This window comes from Arachis duranensis, chromosome 7, assembly GCF_000817695.3.
Source record: "Arachis duranensis cultivar V14167 chromosome 7, aradu.V14167.gnm2.J7QH, whole genome shotgun sequence".
NCBI classification, from domain to species: Eukaryota; Viridiplantae; Streptophyta; class Magnoliopsida; order Fabales; family Fabaceae; genus Arachis; species Arachis duranensis.
In genome coordinates, this window is record NC_029778.3 from 62,173,938 (window position 1) to 62,195,838 (window position 21,901).

Genomic DNA, 21,901 nt, shown 5'->3' on the forward strand with positions numbered 1-21,901 from the left:
AAACAGACTGCCCTTCCCAACGTGTGCGTGCGCACAGATTGTAAAATTCCATTGGCTATGTGCGCGCACAGGTTGTGCTAGCGCCGCCAACCGAAGGCCTTCCCCTGTGTGTACGTATGCACAAGGCTGTGCGTGCACACAGGTTCAAAAAATCACAGGTGTTTGCGCGCGCACATACCAGAAATCACCATAATTCTACAACTTTGCAGAATTTCAGATTTTGACACCAAATTTTGAATGATCATAACTTCCTCTACAAAAGTCTAAATTTTACAAAATTTATATCAATTTGAAGAGTTCTCAATGGTATTTAATTCTAAACAAATTTCAGCAACTTTCAAAAATTGAGGCTCAACTTATGATCCGTCAAAGTTCACCAAAAATTCGTTTTTACCAAAAACCTTAAAAACTTATTTTCACCGAAACTCTCATTTCAAAATCAAGCTACTCACAATCCAATTACTACCAAAACAACACAAAGTCCATACCACTCATTCCTCAAACTCAACCATCAATAACCTCTCATTTACACTAATCCACACCATCAAAATTATTAATCTCCAACATATAAAATCATCATAAACCCTCCTAATTCTTCCTCATTCCTCAATAACATTTTCATGATTTATTATCTCTCATCAACAATACCAACAACTCTCAACAACCATAATAATTCTCAACATTCATAATCAAATCATTAAGCTCCCAAACATTTCACATCAACATTACACATCAATAATTTCTCATACATAAATACTTCACTTACCACCCATCATCATCATAATTATCATCCACCATCAATCATAGCTCAACATCAATAATGCATCCTCATGCAATATTAACTCAACATCATTCAATATCATCACCAATCACTAGACTCAAAACCCACATTCATCATCATAATATATCATCACACATCATAATCATCAATATCTTTTATTCCAACCCACCACACACATTTACATTAACTTATTACCTTAAATTCTGATAATCCTCATTATTCATCAATATAACTAATCACCATAAAAACTCATCAATACCAATAATTTCCAACAATCATCATCAACCACAATAGTCCAATACAACCAACAATTTAACGTCAATTCACATATAATTATTCATACGCCAACAACAATCGATCCTATCTTAGGGTCAACTAGCCTAAGTGTCCAGAAACATTACATATTACATAAAGAAAACCGAAACCATACCTTGGTCGATTCCCAAATGCACCAAACACCAAAACGAAGCCACCAAGCTTGATCCAAAGCCTCAACCAACTCCAACAAACACCAAAACTCAATCTAACATCATATATATATCAAAATCAAAACCTAAGATACACAAAAAAAACTAAACAGAAGGTTTTAGTGAAACCTTACCTTACCCAACGAGATTAGGGATAAAATCCAATAATTACCCGCTACTAGAGATCACCTAAACAAGCAAAACCACAAAATCTACTCAAAAACCAAACCCCCAAAAACACAGAAGTTAGGGCAGGAAACTGGGGAGTGAGTTTCGAGTTCTTACCAGATTTTCTTTGATAGAAAGAAAGAGCTCGTCAAGAGCTTCGTGTGGCTATAAATAGCTCGTCAATCGGAGTTCTGTAGCTCAAGTTATGGCTCCTGGAAGGACACATATATATGTTGGACCTTGGATCCGGTTTAGGTCCAGTCCAACCCGTTAGCAGTTTTAGTCCGTTTGGCCCACTTTGGACCAGACCTTTAAGATTAGTGCCCGGTTTTAAATTCTAAATTATTTTTGTCCTTTCAAAATAATAAATCAAATTTTCAAAACCTTATTTTCCAAAATACGCAACATTGGACAAACTAGAACCGGTACTGCCAGCTTAAGCACCAGTACGCATTTTTTACAAAAACTTTTCGCAAAAGATACATTTTCCAACATAGAAAAATCCACTGAAATCAAATTTCATCTTCATATTTTCAAATTAAAACTTCTAAATTTTGAATCTATCTAGGGCACTTAAAATTATTATTATTATTTTTATTAAAATAGTTTTACGAAAAAATTCTGGTTCTTACATTTACTTCTCAGGTCATTTTCCCTTGGACTAGCAATCAAATGTGCAAGTTTAGTTGTGAACTCAGGATTTTCACGCATAAAACAAAAATTAACAGAATTAGAATTAAATGAACTAAAGCAATAAAATAATAAGAACTAGAATTAGCAAACAAGAAAGACAAAGAGATAAGCAAGCATGAATAAGAACAATTAATAAGCTATTACTAGATTAAAAGACAATTAATGCAAATTAAAGAAAATTGAAACAATAAACTAATGAGAATGTAATTCAATGCATGAAAGAACATTGGCTTGGAGTTGAGAGTTAAGGAATCTTATCCTTGTCATAACCACAACCATGGCAATTACAATGATTTTATCCCACTTAGTTAACCCCTAAACAATGGGAAAAGTCAAGTAGGCATAATTGGCCTTAATCCACAAATCCTAGCTAACTTACTAATTAAACTTAGTAAAAAGCTAGCGTTAGTAGAAACAAGAGCAACTAACAACCCAAAATTACCACTTAGTGTTGGACATTAATAACTCTAGGATCCTAGTTACTCAAGCCCCAAGTCAAGGAGTGAAAATCTACTCTATAATTAAAATGGACATTTCAACAAATACTTGGTGGGCACAATAACAAAACATAGTAAATTACAAAAGATACTTGAAATTATAACCAATCAATGCAAACAATCAACCATAGTAACTCAATCAAACATATAGAAACTTCAAAACATCAAATTCATCAACAAGAAACTCAAGAATTCAAAAGTAAATATACTAACAAAGTGACTTCAATTATAAGAAAGTATGAGTAAGTATAGTGTAATTGAAGAGAAAATTAAGGACAACTTATAATGGAAACAAGCTAGAATCCAAGATTAAAATGTAAATAGCAAACTCTACAAAAAATCCTAATAAAATCCTAATGAGAATTGAGAGTATTTCCTAAGAGAAAACTTAATTAAAGCCTAACTAAAACTTCCTAATATGATGTATGTATGTGTTGGAATGTTGCCCCCTTTGACAAAGCTTCAACACTTCATATTTGGGCTAAAGAAGCCCCTAAAAATGCGAGGCACGTGACATTTTAAATGAGGCACGCGTTTGTACTTGTGCGTATGCACAACCATGTGTGTGTACGCACACTTGCTAAAATTCCTCTTGTGCGTACGCATAGAAAGGTGTGCACACGCACATACCGATATGCTCTTCTCCTTTGTTTCTTCATGAATTCTCCCACTTTGCATGCTTTCCTTCCACTTCTCCAAAGCCATCCTTGCCTATTGGTCCGAAATCACTCAATAAAACATATTGCGGATCAAATTCTTCTACTTCTCCAAAGTCATCCTTGTCTATTGATCTTGAAATCACTCAACAAAATATATCACGGATCAAATGGAATAAAAGTGGAATTAGTTGACTATTTAGAGCATAAAAGCATGTTTTTAACAATTAGGTATAATTTAGAGAGAATTCACAAAACCATGCTATTCAAGTGAATAAATGCAAGTTTATATGATGAAATCAACTCAATTTAAGCCAAAAATGATCATAAAATGTAGACTTATCAAGCAACAAGGACAGTGGCAAGATCATCTACCTTCTTATGAGAGCAACTTATCTTTTTGTGCCCTTTAGTACCACAATAAGTACAGGTGAATTCCTTGTACTGCCTCTTCAATTTGGTTGAAGTTTTTGACTTCTTACTACTAAAGGGCTCTTCATCAGTATCCTTTATTCTCTTTTTATTCTCTTTTTGGTTAATGGTCTTGGTTGTCTCCTCATTTTGGATGCAAGAGGCCTGTTGTATTAAGATTTCTCCCAAAGATCCTCCCCTGGTACTGGATTAAGAGAGTGCATATATGTAGCTCTATAGGTCTCCATAGTCGGCCATGATGACAATAATCCTTAGGATTTTGATTAACCCTAAAGATGGCTACACATGCATGGACACATAGCATGCCTACAAAGAAAAATATTACCACAGCCAGAACCAATAATTATTTAAACAAACCAAGAATTAGTGATAACACGACATTCATAGTGAAATATACCAAACCAAGAATTATGTAAACAAATATTACCTGTCATTTATCAAAACCTACAAGTGCAAATGCTCTTTCTTAAGTTAGCAGCCATATTGGTAGGCCAATCATGAATCTCAAACTACTGATACTGTTCATCTCCACACCAAATTAGTGTCCATTTCTGGGATTTTTTTCTCATCTTTTGTAATCTGCTATGTTATATTGGTACGAGATTACCAACATGATAGGATAACTTCACCTTATTTTTTGCAATTTTTCTCAATACAAACATCTGAACCTGCTCTAACAGGGTTGTTATTGGCTTAACTCTATACTCCTTGATCTTTGAATTAAAAATATTACAAGCATTGTTATAAATGTTGTCAATATTTGGTCCATGGCTGAAAAATGCCCTTGTCCATGCTTCTTTAGGTCACTTATCCAAGTATGCCCATGATTGCTCATTAAGCCTCCTTAGCCAATCCATCTTTTGCTCAAAACCATGTCGGATTGTTTTCCTATCACACTCCAATAAGAGGCCTCTGTACTCATACTCCTTCCATTATTTGTTAAAATTCTTCCATAAATGCTAGACACAAAATCTATTATGTATCCCTAGCATGAGCTCCTATATAGTAGGGATCAAACCTTACACCAAATACAAGTACAAATTACATATTCTTGCCTCAATTAGACCTCCCAAATAAATTAAATGAACTCAGAAAAAACTCCCAAATTTCATAAGTATAGTAATATTGGCCCCCACAAGAAAGATCACATTCACTAACCTTTTGCATGTCTGACGTGAAAGCCCATCCATGTTGGTGATAGTCACCCATGTCATCAAGAAGCATCTCCAAAAACCACCTCAAATTCTCTTTGATCTCGACATCTACAATCACCCAAGCAATTGGATAGATATGGTTGTTGGTGTTCTGACGCACAACTAAAAGTATTTGTCCCTCAAATCAAGTCTTCAAGAAGGCTCCATTTAGTCCAATCAGTGGGTGGCATCCAGCCTTAAAATCCTTCTTACATCCATCGAGGAACACATACATTTTTACCAAAAATGAAATATTTCCCTTGGAGATATGCACCAATATTCACAATTGAATCTGGATTACTCTTAAGCAGAGTCTTTGCATACTCTCTAACCAAACCATACTTAATAGATGCATCACCATAAACAACATTTCTTGTGTCTGTTAGAGCTCTACTAAGTGATAATTTGTTTAGGTCCAAATCACATTTTCTCTTAAAATATGCCTTAGCCTCACTGTGCTTCAAGTTCGAATGCGTCCTCAACTTCTTAACCAACTTGCTAACAAGCCACCTCCTGTTTGCAACCCTATTTTTGCTCATCCTAAGAGATATGTATTCATTATTAAAAGTGTTCAACTGCCAGCAGGTCTTCTCATGGTCTCTGGATGCATAAGCAACCCATGGACATCTAATGACATCTTCATCTTCTTTGGTTGTCCATTTGCATATAACTTTCAACTTGTAGCTCTCATTCCTTTTAAATTGACCTTCATTCCAACTTAAAACTTCAGTTCTCCAAATCGGCCACCCTCAGAGAACATTGGGAACATATCATCAATATCATCTTCACTCTATTCCTCATTAGAATTTAGGGAGCTTTCAATTCTTTATATTTCCAAGAATCGTTTCTATCAAAGTTATCATGAATTCGATCATATGCATGGTTATCTTTGTTGTTGCCCAACACTTGTAACTAATCTACTTTTTCATCCAAATTCTCTATAACAAGCCCATCATCTTCCAATAATATTTTTTCCTTGTCCTTCTTCCAAGAAGAACCTAGAGCATTCTTGAACTTCATTTCCTTTAATCTTGTTCCAGATAGGCCACCTTAAATATCTGATTCAGTAGATATATTTTATGGTTCAGGCCTATATATGTATTTTTTTTTTGCAGATTCATGGGAGTCACTACTACTGCTACCATTCAATCCACTATCCTAGATTTCTACCACTTTGCCTATTAATCTAGCAGAGGACCTGGTTGTAGTAGGAGTTGATTTTTTTGAAGTGGCTTTAGATGAAGTGGATTTAGATGAAGTGGGTTTAGATGAAATGGGTGTGGACTTAGCTGGAGGTTTAGGTTAGGGTTTGGATGTGGCCTTTGATGGTGGTTTGGGTTGGGGCTTGGGTGGGGCTTGAGTTGTGAACTTGGTTAGTGATATGCTATGGGTTGTAGCAATTTCAGGTGGTTTAGAAATGGTTTCTTTAGAGGGCTTAGTTGTTGTATCATTGTTTGGGCTAGGAATTGGGCTAGGTGTGATCCCTTTTGGAATCTTGTCTACTCTAGTGGCAGTAAGTGTCAACTCTACCAACTCAGGTGTTATATTTACCAGAGGTTGAAAAACTCCATGCTCATAGTAAATGTGCAGTCTTTCCTAATTATTCTTTCAATAGAAGCACATCTCTAGCAACTCTTTGTCATGACTTAGTGTTTTCAGTCCACTCTTCATAGGTCTACCAGGAACAAGCTACCAACACTCAACCGTATTATCATAATCTAGAATCTTGTAATAATCCCTCAGTGAAAATACATCTAGTACATCTTCATCCAGTCTAGTCAACTAATCAGTGTGATCAGTCTCATAAACCATATTGCCATCTGGCTTGGTGACAAAACTGCCTCCATAATGATACAAAGTTATTATTAAATCATCAATCTGCAAATAAGATTAAAAAATACATAATGATTAACAACTACACTAACTTCAATCCATTTTTAAATCATGCATCATCAACCACCATTTAAATCATGGAAATGCTAAGTTAAATCCTCCATGTATTGTAACTTCTAATAAACTCAAATTTAGAAAATTTCCAACAACCAACTAAATATTATTTTTATTATCAAATAGCATCACTACTAATATCCTTGTACCCGACACATCACTCACAGTTAATCATAGCCCAAATCCATTTTAAGAAATTTAAACCCTATTGCCTGAACAAAAAAAATCCAAGTATCCGAGCGATTTACCGATCAAATAGAGCAAAAAACCATGAATAGCAAACCTCACCCAACAAAAGATATGAAAACAAAGAATTGAAGATTGAGAATAATGGACTTGTTACTGACTTGTTCTTGCAATAATTCTAGTTCACAGGGTCTTTGTCTTCACTATAGGCAAATGAAATAAGTGCAAATAGCTTTCAAGTTGGCCTACTAGCTTTCAAGTTGGCCTACAGCAATACCATTGGTTCTTCCTGAGCGTAGTTCCTACAAGAGGATGAAGATGAAGGGTCAATTGAGGTTTGCGTAGTGAAGGAACTGTGAATTGGGGTTGTCTTTAACCCTTTGTAGTCTCGCACAGCGTCGTTTTGTAACATTTTTGGCATGAGCAGCAAAACGACATTTAATTAGTGCCAGGTATTAACTAAATGTGCCACATCAACTCTCTGGTGACGGAGATGGATGGAAAGGCCAACAAGAGTCATACCTTAAAATTTCAAGGTACAATTTGGGTCAATTAGAAATTGGATTGTTAAATTGAGTCGGGAGTCCAATTTTAGGAGTCATTTTGAGTATTAACTCCTTCTACTACGACCAGGATCTCCAGAAACTCATAGACTAATTTGAAGCAAGGAATTACCGCCCGGCTGTTGGGATGCAACTGTGATGGGGTGAGCCCACATCTCTTTAAGAAATATTGTACGAAAGAAGGGGAAAAATCAGACTCCTTGCATGATGAACATTGGCTTGTATACCCACAGCTAGTCCAAGACTCGGGGAGCCGACATGTTTACATAGCATACTCGCTCTTGATCACTAGGAAGGAATATCTCGTAGTGCTCTTCCATGGGGCTACCACCACAAATAGTCCCGTCGTTACGAAGCTCTTGCAGGTCGCTTTCAGATAGTTATGAAGACGTCCCCATCACATCAGACGTACACACTAGTGATACCAGTTAGGGACACCCAAGGTGGAAAAAACAATAACTCAGAGGGAACAGAATTGGCTCTCCTTCTCATACTTACAGTAGGGGGCACTGTGACACACCAATATATATATAAGGGAATAATATATTCTAGATTCCTGATGAAGGATTAATAATCAAATTATAGAATTACAAAAGCGTGAGACGTTCACACAAAACTAACACATAAGATACAAGGTATAAGTGTAAGAGAATAAAACATATATAAATATAAGAATATAATAATCATAGAGAACTAGCGCAGCTTGCGGAATTTAAGCCGACTAGTTACAAATAGAGATATACAGAGTTTTAGAATTAAAATAGCTTATACAACCTATCTCTCAAGTGAGCCTCTAAGGCCATAAAGTTAAAACACAAAAAGATGTGAGAGTAACTATAACAAACTAATATAAATTAAACCAAGGAGGAACCATACTCCACTCTGTCACCATATCCGCAATCTTACCGAAGTAGATTACGACCTACATCTGAAAAATAACAACAAAGTATGGAATGAGAACCGGAGGTTCTCAGTATGATAATAGTGCCCAATGATGTAAGATGTAAGGCCTCGGGACGCCGAAGGCAATCCTAGAACTCCACATCACATAATGATATTCAAGCTTAGAACAAAATAAATAAATATAATAAGAACTTAAACCATAAACCAGGGTTGTCTAAACCTAGGGGAATTCTAACTAATACTAATCACATCGCTGTATCCCACAGCCTTCACCAACCTTATCTCCGTGCGATCCCATCACCACCTCCTACCTAAGCCCCTCAGCATCAGACAATCACAATTAATGCAAACAAATAAAACATAAGTAGAAGCATATAAAGCAAGTAATTCAAGTAAGTAAATAGGCATATTATACAATTAGACAAACTCACATAATCAAAGGAAACAAGCACATAAAATATGCATATGATGAATGCCTATCCTATTGGCTCGTGATATCACTTGTCGATCCATAAAAGCCAACCCGACACATCCTTTTGGATGTCGCTTTTCTGCCGCACCCACGAATATAGTGTCGGGCACACTCTATTGACCCACGGATATAGTTCCGGGCACACGCTATTCACCCACGGATATAGTGCCAGGCACACTTGCATGCATAACCCAAGGATATAGTGCCTGGCACACTCTTGCAGCAGAAAAGATTATCAATCATAATTCAATCACAGGGACATAATACCCTGCACACTTATCATACTTAACCCAAGGATATAGTGTCTGCCACACTCTCATTATTCAACAAGATCATTATTCCTCTTTGAGTCTTCAACTCATCATAACCATCATCAATTCATCACTTCCATTCTGAGCTCATTAGTTCATCAATTTCCCAATTCATTGTCAACAATCACCATCTGCACCACTCTTCCTTCTCTCTCAACTAACTCATCCGCAATACACCAGAAACCTAAACCTCCATTTGCTAACTTTTCAAAGGAAAACCCAACTTAAACCCCTAGGACCTTTCCCATATTTCAATGCTCTAAAAATAAGCCCAAGAGTCTTAAAATGGTGTTATAAAAGCTTACAACCTTGTCGGGAAAGTGAAATAGTTGAAACAAAATTTAAAATTATGAAACTGGGCGTGTGCGTCCGCACAACGGTGTGCGTGCGCACACCCAGGAAGATTTTGAAAGTGTGCGTATACACAGGGGTGTGCGTACGCACAGGTACTAAAATTTATAAAGTCTATTCACTCGCACAAGCTGTGCGAGCGCCCCTAACAGACGTCCCTTCCCGACTTGTGCGTGCGCACAGGGCTGTGCGTCCGCATAGGTCGTAATTCTTTATTGATGTGCGCGCGCACAACCTATGCTAGCGTTGCTACCAGAGCCCTTTCCCCTGCCTGTGTGTACGCACAGGTCTGTGCGTCCGCACAGAATAACATTTTCGCAGGGTTGTGCGTGCGCACATATCAGAAATCTTGAAATTCTGCAACTTTGCAGAATTTCAGATTCTCAACACCAACTTTGAATGATCATAACTTTCTCTACAAAATTTCAAATTTTGCAAACTTTATATCAAATTGAAGGGTTTTCAATAATCTTCAAATATAAACGAAATTCAAAAAATTTTGAAAATCGAGACAAAATTTATGATCAGACAAAGTTCACCAAGAAATCATTTTTCACCCAAAACCTCAAATCCTCAAATTTAACTATCTCTCAGTTCAAAACCAAGCCAAACTATGTCCAACCATCATAAACCACTACTACATACAACATCTTACCATTTCATATCATCCTTCTCAATTTCACACCTAAATTACTAAGCCATTACATCATATCTCACTACTAATCCAAAATTTCCAATTCAATCATAGATCCACACTCATAATCATCATCAACCAACAACAACCTCAACAATTAAAATAAATCTCAACATTCATCATCAACCTTCATAATCACTAAAATACCAACAATCATCATCAATTCATATAATCATTATCATTATTATTCCAATTTCTTCTACACAACACCACTACCACATTAATATCCATCATTATCCGTCCACAATAACAACAACACTCCTCAAAAACAATAATTCACACATTCATCAATAATCAATATTTTTAACAACATCAACAATAATTTTCATCCATATACATCACACATCATGCTCCAACACATACATTTCTCTCAATCTTATCCTCAAACATATATCACAAACATCAACATATTCAATCCTATCTTAGGGTCAACTAGTCTAAGTGTCCATGAATATTACATATTACATAAAGAAAACCGAAATCATACCTTGGCAGATTTTCAAACGCACCAAACACCAAAACAAAGCCACCAAGCTTGATCCAAAGCCTCAACCAACTCCAATAAACACCAAGGTTCAAACTAATAACACATATATCACCAAAAATCAAAACCTAGAAACTACAAAACAACCAACCAAGAGGATTTAGTGAAACCTTACCTTATCCAACGTGAGTAGAGGTAAAATCCAACAATTACCCGCTACTAGAGATCACCTAAACAACCAAAACCACAAAATTTACTCATAAACTATACATGAAATCGTGCAGAATCTAGAGCTAGAAACTGGGACGGGAAGAAAGATCTTACCAGATTCTTTTAGATAGTAACGTATAGCTCGAGGAGAGTTTCGTGTGGCCGCAAACGGCTCGTCAATCGACACTCCGGATCAAAAGTTATGGCTTCCGAAAGGTGGAGGTGAAAAGTGTCATCCCTCTTCTCCTCTCCTCTCTAAAAACCGTGGCCCTCTCTCTCTTAGAGCTGGAAAAATGAGCTCAAAGCTCATTAAATGAGCTTATATATGTTGGACCTTGGGCCCGGTTTGGATCCGGTCCAACTCGTTAGTGTTTTTGGTCCGTTTGGCCCACTTTGGGCCAAAACTTTTAAGATTAGTGTCCGGTTTTCGATTCTAAAATTATTTTTATCCTTTCAAAACAACAAATCAATTTTCTAAATATTATTTTCTAAAATACGCGGTACTAGACAGTCTAGAGCCGGTACTGCCAGCTTAGACGCTAGTACGCATTTTTACAAAAATCTTTTCAAAAAGGTATATTTTTCAACTCAGAAAAATTCACTAAAATCAAATTTCACATTTTTATTTTCAAATTAAAACTTCTAAATTTTGAATCTATTCCGGGTACTAAAATTATTTTATTAAAACGGTTTTACGTGAAAATGCGAGTTCTTACAGGCACCATCATCGTTAGCCTCACAATGTCTCTAGCGAGTATAAAAAAGAAATAAAGCTATTCTAACTAAACTGTCTCCCTAATCTTGAGAATATTAGTGATACTACCTTATTTTAATCAAATTATCCTAAACCATGAATTTTCACATTAAGCTACAAGCAGTAAACCACAAGTTCACCAAAGTGAAATTTGAGAAAGAAGAAAGAAAGAATGTCTTACTCGAATTTGTAAAAGTAAAAAGGAGAATGTTGAAGAAGGAAAATCCAAATGCTAAGGAAGAACACTAAGCACGGAAAAGAGGCGATTGAAAAAGATGAAACGTGGCAGAGAATTTCCAGCAATAGTAGAAATGGAAAGTTGGAGGGAGAAGGGCTTAGGGGGCAAAATCGACTTTTCTCCAGATATTTAAAACCCACTGACCATACCACAGAGTAATCAAGGTGACTTTTTCGAGAAGAGCGAATGTCAAAGTAACGTCAAATCACAGTCACAAAATCTGGGAATCTTTCTACTAGGACACGATCTCCAATGCACTCCCATAACCAACTTGCAATGACCATAACCTAGAAAAAATAGATAAATACAACAATCCTTGCTCACATGACCTTTAGCATTAGGAGTCCGTACCAAATGCATCCGTACCAAATGCTTCTGGAAGAGAACGATTATAGGATTTTTCCCGAATCTAGGAAGTAGTGGATCATCCTCTATCAAGATGACAACACAACAAACCCTTGATACCAACCTCAAGTATATAAGGTTGTGTTTGTAAATAAACACGGGACACTAAGACAGAGACACAAAGATACAAAATTGTGTTTGACAAATTAAACAAACAGAGATATTATGTCCAAAAATACTGAATTACTGTATTTTTTGTTCATCCTGATAAAAAAAACACAGAGATATAGTTTATTTTTTTATTTTTTCTTTTATTATTCTTGTTAATTTTTTATAATTATATTTTTTATTATTATATTTTTCTTCTCAAATTTTTTGAATAAAAAAAATAAAAATAAATTAAACTTTCATAATTTGTTTTAATTTATCACCAAACAAAATACAAAAACACTAATTTTTGCCTTTGTTTCAGAATCAAACACAGTCTAAGAGAGGTAGATAACCTCCTTAAAAAGTAAGATTTTACCCTAAATTCCCTTTAACCTTATCAAATACATATTAACTTGAGTGTTGGAGTGACCTTAGAGATACCACTCCCTCCACTCGGGCTTCCAACCTAACCGCATCTCCATACACACATCCATCGGATTCCCCTCTTTACCGACTTCCCTCCGGTAACGACTTAACATTACTAATTTCTAATTTCACTTTATGCAGTTTAAGTCATTCAGGTCATTCCTTTGTTTAACAATCCCTGCAATCGACATTTTCAATTTCTCATTAACACTCTACAATAAGACCGAGTGATCCACTAATACGATGAAAAAGTATATAAATAAAGTGACTGAATTCATCCCACGTTGTAAACCAAGCTGGTTTTATGATCAATGAATGAAAGAGCGACTATTATGGTCTGTCTGACTTAAAGTGTAATTTACAAATAAAGAATAAAGTAAATAAAGGGAAACCATGGGATAATAAAGAGCACTAAGAAGAGCTGCGGGGCACTCTGCTTAATTGCATCATATGCGAGCAACGTAGGAGTTGGCCTGCGTCACATATCTCACCCATCTATATGGTTCATGAGTTCCATATTTCTTTGCTATCTGCAAGTATTTTACCTGCATTTGTGTATTAGTCATTAGATTATGCAATGGTGAGCATGGAAATAGCAAACCAAGTTTTCTGTAGCCAAAGATAAATATAGAATATTTGAAACGAGTGAAATTTCTAGATTAACTGGCTCAGAATCTTGAATGGGTCTGTTTTTAGACTCTTTCAAGGGTACTAGCATGATTACTCGAACACAGCAAATAGAAACCACGCAACAAAATAGAGGGCAAGAAACAAGAAACACAATTACACATCCAACATGACACAATTGTTAAATATAATCTCGGAGTTGGCATCATCAAATCGGTTTAGTGGGGGTAGAAAAATTTTGTTATAGAACACTACTGATTGAGGATAGGCTTTTGGTCAAATAAAATCATGAAGCTTGCAAGATCACTTTACCTGAAGCCGAGATGCATTATACATTGGAATGGTAAACGTCATGCTAACAGGTCCAGATTCTTTTGTTATGTTACCTATTTAGAGATAAATTTGCACAAATACGATATATTAATCATTTAATTAAAGTCAAATAAACTATTCATTTCATGCATCCATAAACTTAAGCGATAAATACCATGTAATTCCTGAGAAAAGCTAAGCTTTGCACGTAGAGTATGTTCACATCCTCCAACAACCTGCATTTTTTGCACCTATCAGTGACTATTTCTCTATAAATGAAATAATGACAAGAATCATTTACTTTAAACTTTGCTTTGAAGAATGACAGTCAGTGGCACCGGGGAAAGGGAGTAAAAAATGACAAGAACTGTTGCCTTTTTTAAATTCCACTCTAGCCTCTTATTTGCCTCCTTGAAATCAGTTGTTTGTCCAGAAGCTCCAGGTTCCAGCTCAAAACTCACTCTGATAAATTCCAGATAACTTGCGTAAGCAACTATTACACATGGTATACATATTTTCAAATGTAAGGTAATTTGAATTGATTTCAAAGGTAGCCGAATTTCATGAATGGGACAAAATGAGCAATAAGCATGTCACAGAAAAGTGCTCAAGTTACATGATGACAACCTTCCAAAATTTATTGATTATTTCATTAATTCTACCATATCAACGCAAAGTGTTATATGTAAACCCTTTCATCAGCCACCATCGAATAGCTTATTCTTAACATAACATCAGCGCCTTAAACCCCCTACAAGTGCAGAGGCTGCTTCTATCGAACCTATGATCTTTGAAGTCACATGGCAGTAATCCTTACCTTTTCCCTAGAGATCACAAACGCGACGTAGATAATACCAATAGTCATGTATGTAAGCATGTTAATAGATAATTTATCATTGGTGTTCCAAGTTTCTTTCGGTATAAGCTTGGCCCTGGGGGGAATGCGATTATGTTCACCAGGGAGAACCTGTTAAATCTTTTTATTGATTGAACTCTAAAATTATCTACTCTTAGGATGTACGCATGTGACTGATTTCTTCTGCAGTGTAGCTATAACTATCATGTGGTATCAATAACATTAGATTCTAAGGGAATAGTTAAACATTATTGACCACTTCTTCAAAACATGACATGTGCTTATTCTGCGAGTATATATACAGCTACTGGTTGTGTACATTAAGCAAGCATTAGACCAATGCAATGTAAAATCACTATAAAAGAGACTATCTGGTCACATATTCAGCGATATTGAGAATGAACATGATAATACCTATTGGTGTATTTTGGTAGTGGCATCTGCACTTTGATCGTATTTGCAGTTATACTTGACGCAAACTCGGCACGTACTTTAAGAATGACTTCTGCCTGAAGATAAATGATTTTTGAGATTTGAAATAGAATGTCTGGCATTGGAATATAAAATATTTAACAATGGAATTGCGATCCCCACAGAGATCAGGGGAATTATGATACATCTTCATAATTCGATACATTCCAACATATCTAAAATTACATGAATGATAGAATTGTGCAAAAAGAATTTGCAGGAAAGACATCTGAAATAATGACAACATTATTGCTCAAGCTACCATTGAATTGCTCTATTGTTCAAGTAAAAGTCAAAAGAACACATTAATGACACCTTCAATTACTGTAAGCCAAAGGATAAAGAATAATAAGAAAAAAAAATTGAAGATCACACCTTATGGGCCCCTGCTTCTTCGATCAAAGCATTGATACGGAAAGGAGGCTTGAATTCCTGGGTCATACGGTAATTCATGACAGGAAATTCACCATCTGGTGGTACCTAAATTGGCAGCATGAGAACCATTAATTTTAACAATGACAAGAAAGTGGGCAAGTGGCTAATAAAGTAATTCTATAGGCTAGCAATTTTATATTCTTTAAAAACTCATTTTGAACTCACCAGGGATAGAGTTCTGTCTACTTCAAAACTATCAAGACGAACAGATTCATGGAAATTACAGTCATCTAATACCACTACTCCTGAGCCTGTTGAACTCCTATAACCTGATTTAGAAACAGGTCACATAAATCATCAATGTAATTTAAAGTTTTCAAAGACCAAAAGAAAGAATCTATTCTACTTGAAATCGAATCAATGAGAAAGTCAGTGGAATGGAATCATCATAGTTCCTCCAAAGTAGAAAGATATTTATGCAAAAGTATGAATGAACACGATTAAAATGGTGATCATCGTATCTGCACCGGTTTTCTCTTTGAAAAAAAAAAGAGGAAAAAAGAAAGAAAGAAAGAAAGAAAAAAGAACGAAGAGAGAATGAAATTATACACAAGGATGTTCAACAACGAAGGAGTGCCGAGATCGTGAAATGAAATCCAACAATGTTGATAAAAACATACCATAAACAGGTCCTTGGCCTCTTCCAATGGCAAGGTCATCATTAAGAGCTAATCGAATTTCAGGATTGCCAGAAAGATAGCTCTTCATTTGTATGGTGCCATCAATCTCAGAAGTTAGTATATAGCCCTGACAGATGACATAAAGAGTGTTTTGAATGATAAACAAAACATGACAAACAAGCAACTTGAAAATGCAACCAACAGCAACCAAAGCTTATCACACTAAGAGGCACTTCAAATATAAAGAAAAATACAGCAGCAAGAGCCTTCTCCCTAAGAGTGGTATCAAACAAATCTATTGTTTATTAAAAAATCATTTTTTCCGAAACTGCCATTCAGATATATATATCTTTTTGTATTGGTTTATATTAAAGTTTCCTGGGACTTCAACTACCTTTTCCTCATAAGGCCAAACCATCATTAGGTAATATTTTGTCATAGTTTCTTTAATAAGTGCTATTCTTGCTTCCTCTCTAATACATTAATTCTAAATCTTGTCGTCAACTCATTAAATACAACAGTTTCATCTCTGCAATACTAGCTTCTGCTCTTGTGGGCACTTAACCACCTTCAAAACTAAGCAATATAAGCATTACATAACGAGGAAAAAACGAATTCATATTCTATGTTTCATTAAAAGAGTAAAGCCCTTCCATTCTACACTGGAGAAAGCACACTGCTGGTATGCCAAATTTTAACTTAATTTGATGATTCTTTATTTAGATTTAAAATAAGTTTGAAGAACTGAGTCGTGAGTGAGATCTAGTATCTGATATTCAGCCCCCTAAACATACTACAATTATGCCTTTTGGTTTGTTTACTTTTAGGTACACTAGACATAAACCCTCGGGTATCAGCCGGCCAGATACCAACACAGCAACACTAATCCTTAGCCTTCTTGGAGTTCACATTTCGGAGGGTAGAGGGATGGCCATGAAACCTCGGTTCACCCTTAGGAAGGTTCGATTCCTTTATAGTTAACATCTGGAGAATAATAAACAAAGCTTTTTGCAAGACATGCATAGATGAAGCATTATGAATAGTATGTACTCACACTAGAGCTAAAAGTGATGCTGATTTTCTCAATTATGTCTACAAATATTTCCTCCCTCTTTCTACCTCCAGGCTCTGTTGCAACCACTGATTTTGTGACAGCTATCCCGGGCATTCTTTTTGTCCCTTGCTGCATATAATCAAAATTAAGAATTAATAAAATCACATGCTCAAGTGATAATTACAAAACTTGATAAGTTCCTCATGTATAACATATCAAACAGCATACCGCAAAAAGTGTAGCAGGTCCAAGAGGTGGCATACGTGTGGCATCAACCACTAGTGGCTCATTGAAAACATAGGACTTCAACAATTCAGTAGATGTTGTTTGCACATAACCAAAATCCTGGTTCAAGTAATGTTTTCAGGTCACCATATGATCTTTTGATACACAACCGATTGGGATTTAGTCCAGGTCAAAGCACTAGTAAAACATAAAAAGATTTGCAAATACTCGATTGTTGTACTTCCAAAGAAAGATAAGTGAAAACAACATCAATCAGAAGTTTATACTTTCTATTGCACATTTGAAAAATGAAAAATGCAAGCATAACTTTATAATCCATTGAATGCTTCTGTCATAAACTTCCCGAAAAATTATACTGATAAAAAGATACAACAGCAAAGAGAAAGAGTCTCAAGTGTGAAGATAAAATTGAAAAAAACGGGGAGACAGGAACAAATGATAATTCAATACAATGATGCACTTCAGTTGTGAAAATATCAGACTGGAAATAAGCAAAGCACCAAATCAAGTATAAGTGGCTGCTTACAATAACTTCATCAAGTAACTCGTACACAAGCACAAAGTTCTTCCGTAATGAGTCCTCATTGAGAATGCCAAGGTAATCTTTGATAACACGAGCAATTCTTTGTAAAAGCTCCAAGACATAGGAAGGTGATGTATTAACTCTTGTAGTTGCAACAAACAATAACCCAACAACTTTCACGTGAAAGTAATTTACACCATCCACATTCTGTCAATGAACATACCACAAAAAAATGAGCATATTTTATAACCAAAACTGCAAATAAAACAGCATAGCATATCATACAAGAAGCAGTGCAAATGAATGATGAAAAATTGAGAATAGACATTCACCGCTTGCACATAAACCATTTTACGAGATCTAAACAATGATTTTAAATTAAGCCAATTTAGATTTGAAATCATGAAATATCACTGGTGAAATCAGAAGCAGATGCAAATAAAATGTATCAATAACAGTACATAGATCTTCTTAAGTTACAACAGTCTAAAAAATTTAACCTTTCAATTCTCTCATACAAACCACAGAAACAAAGAAGATGCAATTGTAAGTTGTATCAAAGAGTAATGAAACCTCTTAAAGCACAAAAAATAAACTCTGCCTGATTCAGAAAAATAATACCTACAAAGACAGGTGGTGCCTCCTCGAGCCCTCCATCTTCCCAAAACTTCACTTTCCGAAAAAATATCTCTGCACTACCTTTCGGCACTTCACCACGGTCTGTAATAAGACAATTAAGTAGCAACAGGCTTTGAGCATGATACTAAAATATATCAAGCACCATAGGTTGTAAAACAATAGTTGATATACAACTCCCAATGATTATGACTACCTATTTCCCAGTAGCAACGTTGTTCACTCTGTCAAAATATTCAAAACTAAAAGCAGCGACAACAAACTATGCTAAAACACTAATTGACACGTATACCAGATAGAAAATCCAGAAGCAGCAGCCTGATAGGAACAGCGCAAAACGGCAAATATCACTGGACACAAGGAACTCAAAGAGAACAATTTCATAGTCAAACAAAAAGTTGGCGCACAATTAAGATCTGCCTAATTTTGAGTACAAACCATAGTCGTCTCTCTCAAGATTTTACATCCATATACACAGTTATTCGACGTATAGTCCGAATTTCCTTAAGTTCATGCGACAAAATTCAAACAAGCACACCTTTTCAACACTAACATTCAATTTTTTCTTCTTTTAAAATCTGAATTTTGCAGGGAAGCAATTTATTTATTACTGATTAGCACTATGATAAATTGAAGTGAGATCTGGACCCGAAAACTCGCATTACTAAGTTAGTGATAATATGACTAGGGATCAGAAATACTCAAGTTAAAGAGAAATGGATCGAAACGATGGATCAAAGGAAGAGCATCAGATCTAACGAACAAAGGAGAAAGAAAATCGCAGAGAGAGAGAGAGAGAGAGAGCTGACAGTCTCTAAAGACGATATTATCGCCACGCTGAGAGAGGACGAAGAACTGCGAGATCATGGCTCTGTCTTCACTCCTCTTTCGATGTGTTCCTCTTCCTGCAGATGGCTATTGCTGCCTTTGGTTTTGCTATTGACTTAGTGTACCACGAGCTCAACACTATTCGCTAGCATTAATACTGGTGTTGTTCTATGTTTTCTATACGCTTCTTTTAGGGATTTTTCTTCTTTAAATAAATAAAATAAATATAATATTCATCGATTTACACAAATGGGAATATTTAAATTTTACGCCATATTACACATTTAGTTGTTATTATAAACGAGACATATATACATATGTGGTTATGTGCAGATAAAACAAGTAATAAAATTTTCTTATTCTTTTCGTTTACAAGCAAATATGTTATTTCGTTGGTAGTGTTCTTTCATAGTAATTAGATTTGTTTTTCTAAAAAAAAAAACAATTATGTACATACCAAAAAAATACACAAATTAAATAAAAAATTAACAGTTTTTATTATCGAAAATCACTTCACTTCTTATAATTCTTAAAAGAACAGTTAATAATGTCATAAATTGATGTTTTATTATAAAAAAGAGTCTATTTTTTTCTTCCAAATATTTTAAATAATGGAAATAATTTATCCATTTTCTACGCTTTTCCTTTTTTATTGAAATTGATATGCATCTCTCAAAATATTTTTTTATTATTCTTAGGATGTTCCAAGAACACCTAAAATTAGAAGTCCAAACATACTGTACTTCTACAAAGTAAATTTGCATGCAACAAACACGTGATTTATAGTTCAATAAACCATTTTTTAATTTAGATATGAAAACAGAAATAGTGTAAATGCAGTTATGGAGGCTTAGGGTGCTTTATGCAGCTGTGTTGTCATGATCAAAGAAATCAGACAGTTTAAAATAATCGGACAGTCTGATTAAAGGTACACAAATCAGACAACTCAATTTGTGTGCTCTCAGCCACATGTCGCGTATGCATTGATTCTTGGTACGGTGATTGATAAACCATTATTTTATGATTTATATTGTGTTTAATTGTGTGGTTTATCAAGTTTTCACCCACTTATTCATATGATTTGCATGTATTTACAATTCCTTCCTGAAAATTTATATGATTGAAAATTTGCTTCCTAAAGATCTTTTAATTGTATATTTTTAGTCCTCTTTATACCATTCGATGTCGTGATCTGTGTGTTAAGAGTTTCAGGCTTCATAGGGCAGGAATGGCTTAGAGAATGGAGAGAAAGCTTGCAAAGATGGAAGGAACATAAGAAATTGAGGAGACGACCAGCGAGAAATGACGCGGGCGCATGGCTCACGCGACCGCGCGAAATGGAGGAAATCGCAGTGACGCGCTCGCGTGCCTGACGCGACCGCGTGGATTGGAAGATGCACGAGTATCGCGAAGCGTGGACGATGTGCACGCGTGGCACGGAAAACGCTGAGTGACGCAAACGCGTGGATGACGCAGTCGCGCGACGTGCGCGATCTGCAGAATTACAGAAGTCGCTGGCATAGAGTCTGGACCGCGTTTTAACCCAGTTTTCGACCCATAAATACAGATTAGAGCCAGGGAACATGCAGAGACAAAAGAGAACATTCATTCGGCATAATTTCTAGTTTTTAGATCTGATTCTACTTCTCCTCTAGGTTTTTCTATATACATTCATAAATTAAGATTTGAAGATTTTGGCTTTGGTGATTGAGAAGAGTCTACCTCCGGAACTAGTCATTCTAGTTTGTTTACCTACTTTTCATTTACTCTTCCATATTCTTAATTTGTCCAGAGTTGACATTGGATTATTTTTAGAGTTCATTAATACAAGACTATTTTTATTTTTAATTGATCTCTTTGATTATTATTCATCATGTCTCTTTTTATTTTCCCTCTTAATTTTGTGAAGTCTATATTTATGATAATGGAGTAGTTGCCCAACTTGATTGGGAGTTGATTCAAAGGAGAACCTTGAGTTGGAATACTCAAGAGTCCAATTGTAATTGGTTCATTGTTGGTTGACTTGTTAGTCACTAACTCTAATCCTTCCCAATGGAGAGGATTAAGACTTGTGAATAGAAGTTGACTTTTAACTTGACTTTCCTTTATTCGTTGAGGGTTAACTAAGTAGAAACAACCACTAATTATTAATTGATTTTGAGAAAATTCCAACAAGGATAGAACTTCCGATTAATCCTCTCCCTGTCAAGATTTTTATCTAAATTATATAAATTCTCTAATTTAATTTTCTGTTCATCAAACTAAAAACCATTTTGAAAAATCTCTGATTAGTAAAATAGCACATCTTCCTGCAACTCGTTGGGAGACGACCTGAGACTCATACTCCCAGTAATTTATTTACAAAATTTGTG

The 21,901-nt window shown here is 35.5% G+C and overlaps 1 protein-coding gene across 2 annotated transcripts; it reads right to left on the reverse strand.

Annotated features, from left to right (window-relative positions):
* Nucleotides 1–13,205: 13,205 nt before the first annotated feature.
* Nucleotides 13,206–19,698, reverse strand: LOC107459243 (AP-4 complex subunit mu). 2 transcript variants are annotated; one of them, XM_016077459.3, is made up of 13 exons: nucleotides 19,511–19,697; nucleotides 18,691–18,785; nucleotides 18,069–18,272; nucleotides 17,525–17,641; nucleotides 17,297–17,425; nucleotides 16,243–16,369; nucleotides 15,788–15,891; nucleotides 15,563–15,667; nucleotides 15,131–15,225; nucleotides 14,235–14,322; nucleotides 14,036–14,096; nucleotides 13,861–13,934; nucleotides 13,206–13,466 (listed from the first exon to the last, which is right to left on the reverse strand). In XM_016077459.3, exons 1-13 carry the CDS (start codon nucleotides 19,566–19,568, stop codon nucleotides 13,368–13,370), a joined length of 1,356 nt encoding a protein of 451 aa, XP_015932945.1. In that variant the 5' UTR covers nucleotides 19,569–19,697; the 3' UTR covers nucleotides 13,206–13,367. The 2 variants fall into 2 exon arrangements, 1 of the variants encoding a protein (XP_015932945.1); XR_001586254.3 differs by lacking the exon at nucleotides 13,206–13,466 and having other exon boundaries at nucleotides 14,162–14,322; nucleotides 19,511–19,698.
* Nucleotides 19,699–21,901: the final 2,203 nt, after the last annotated feature.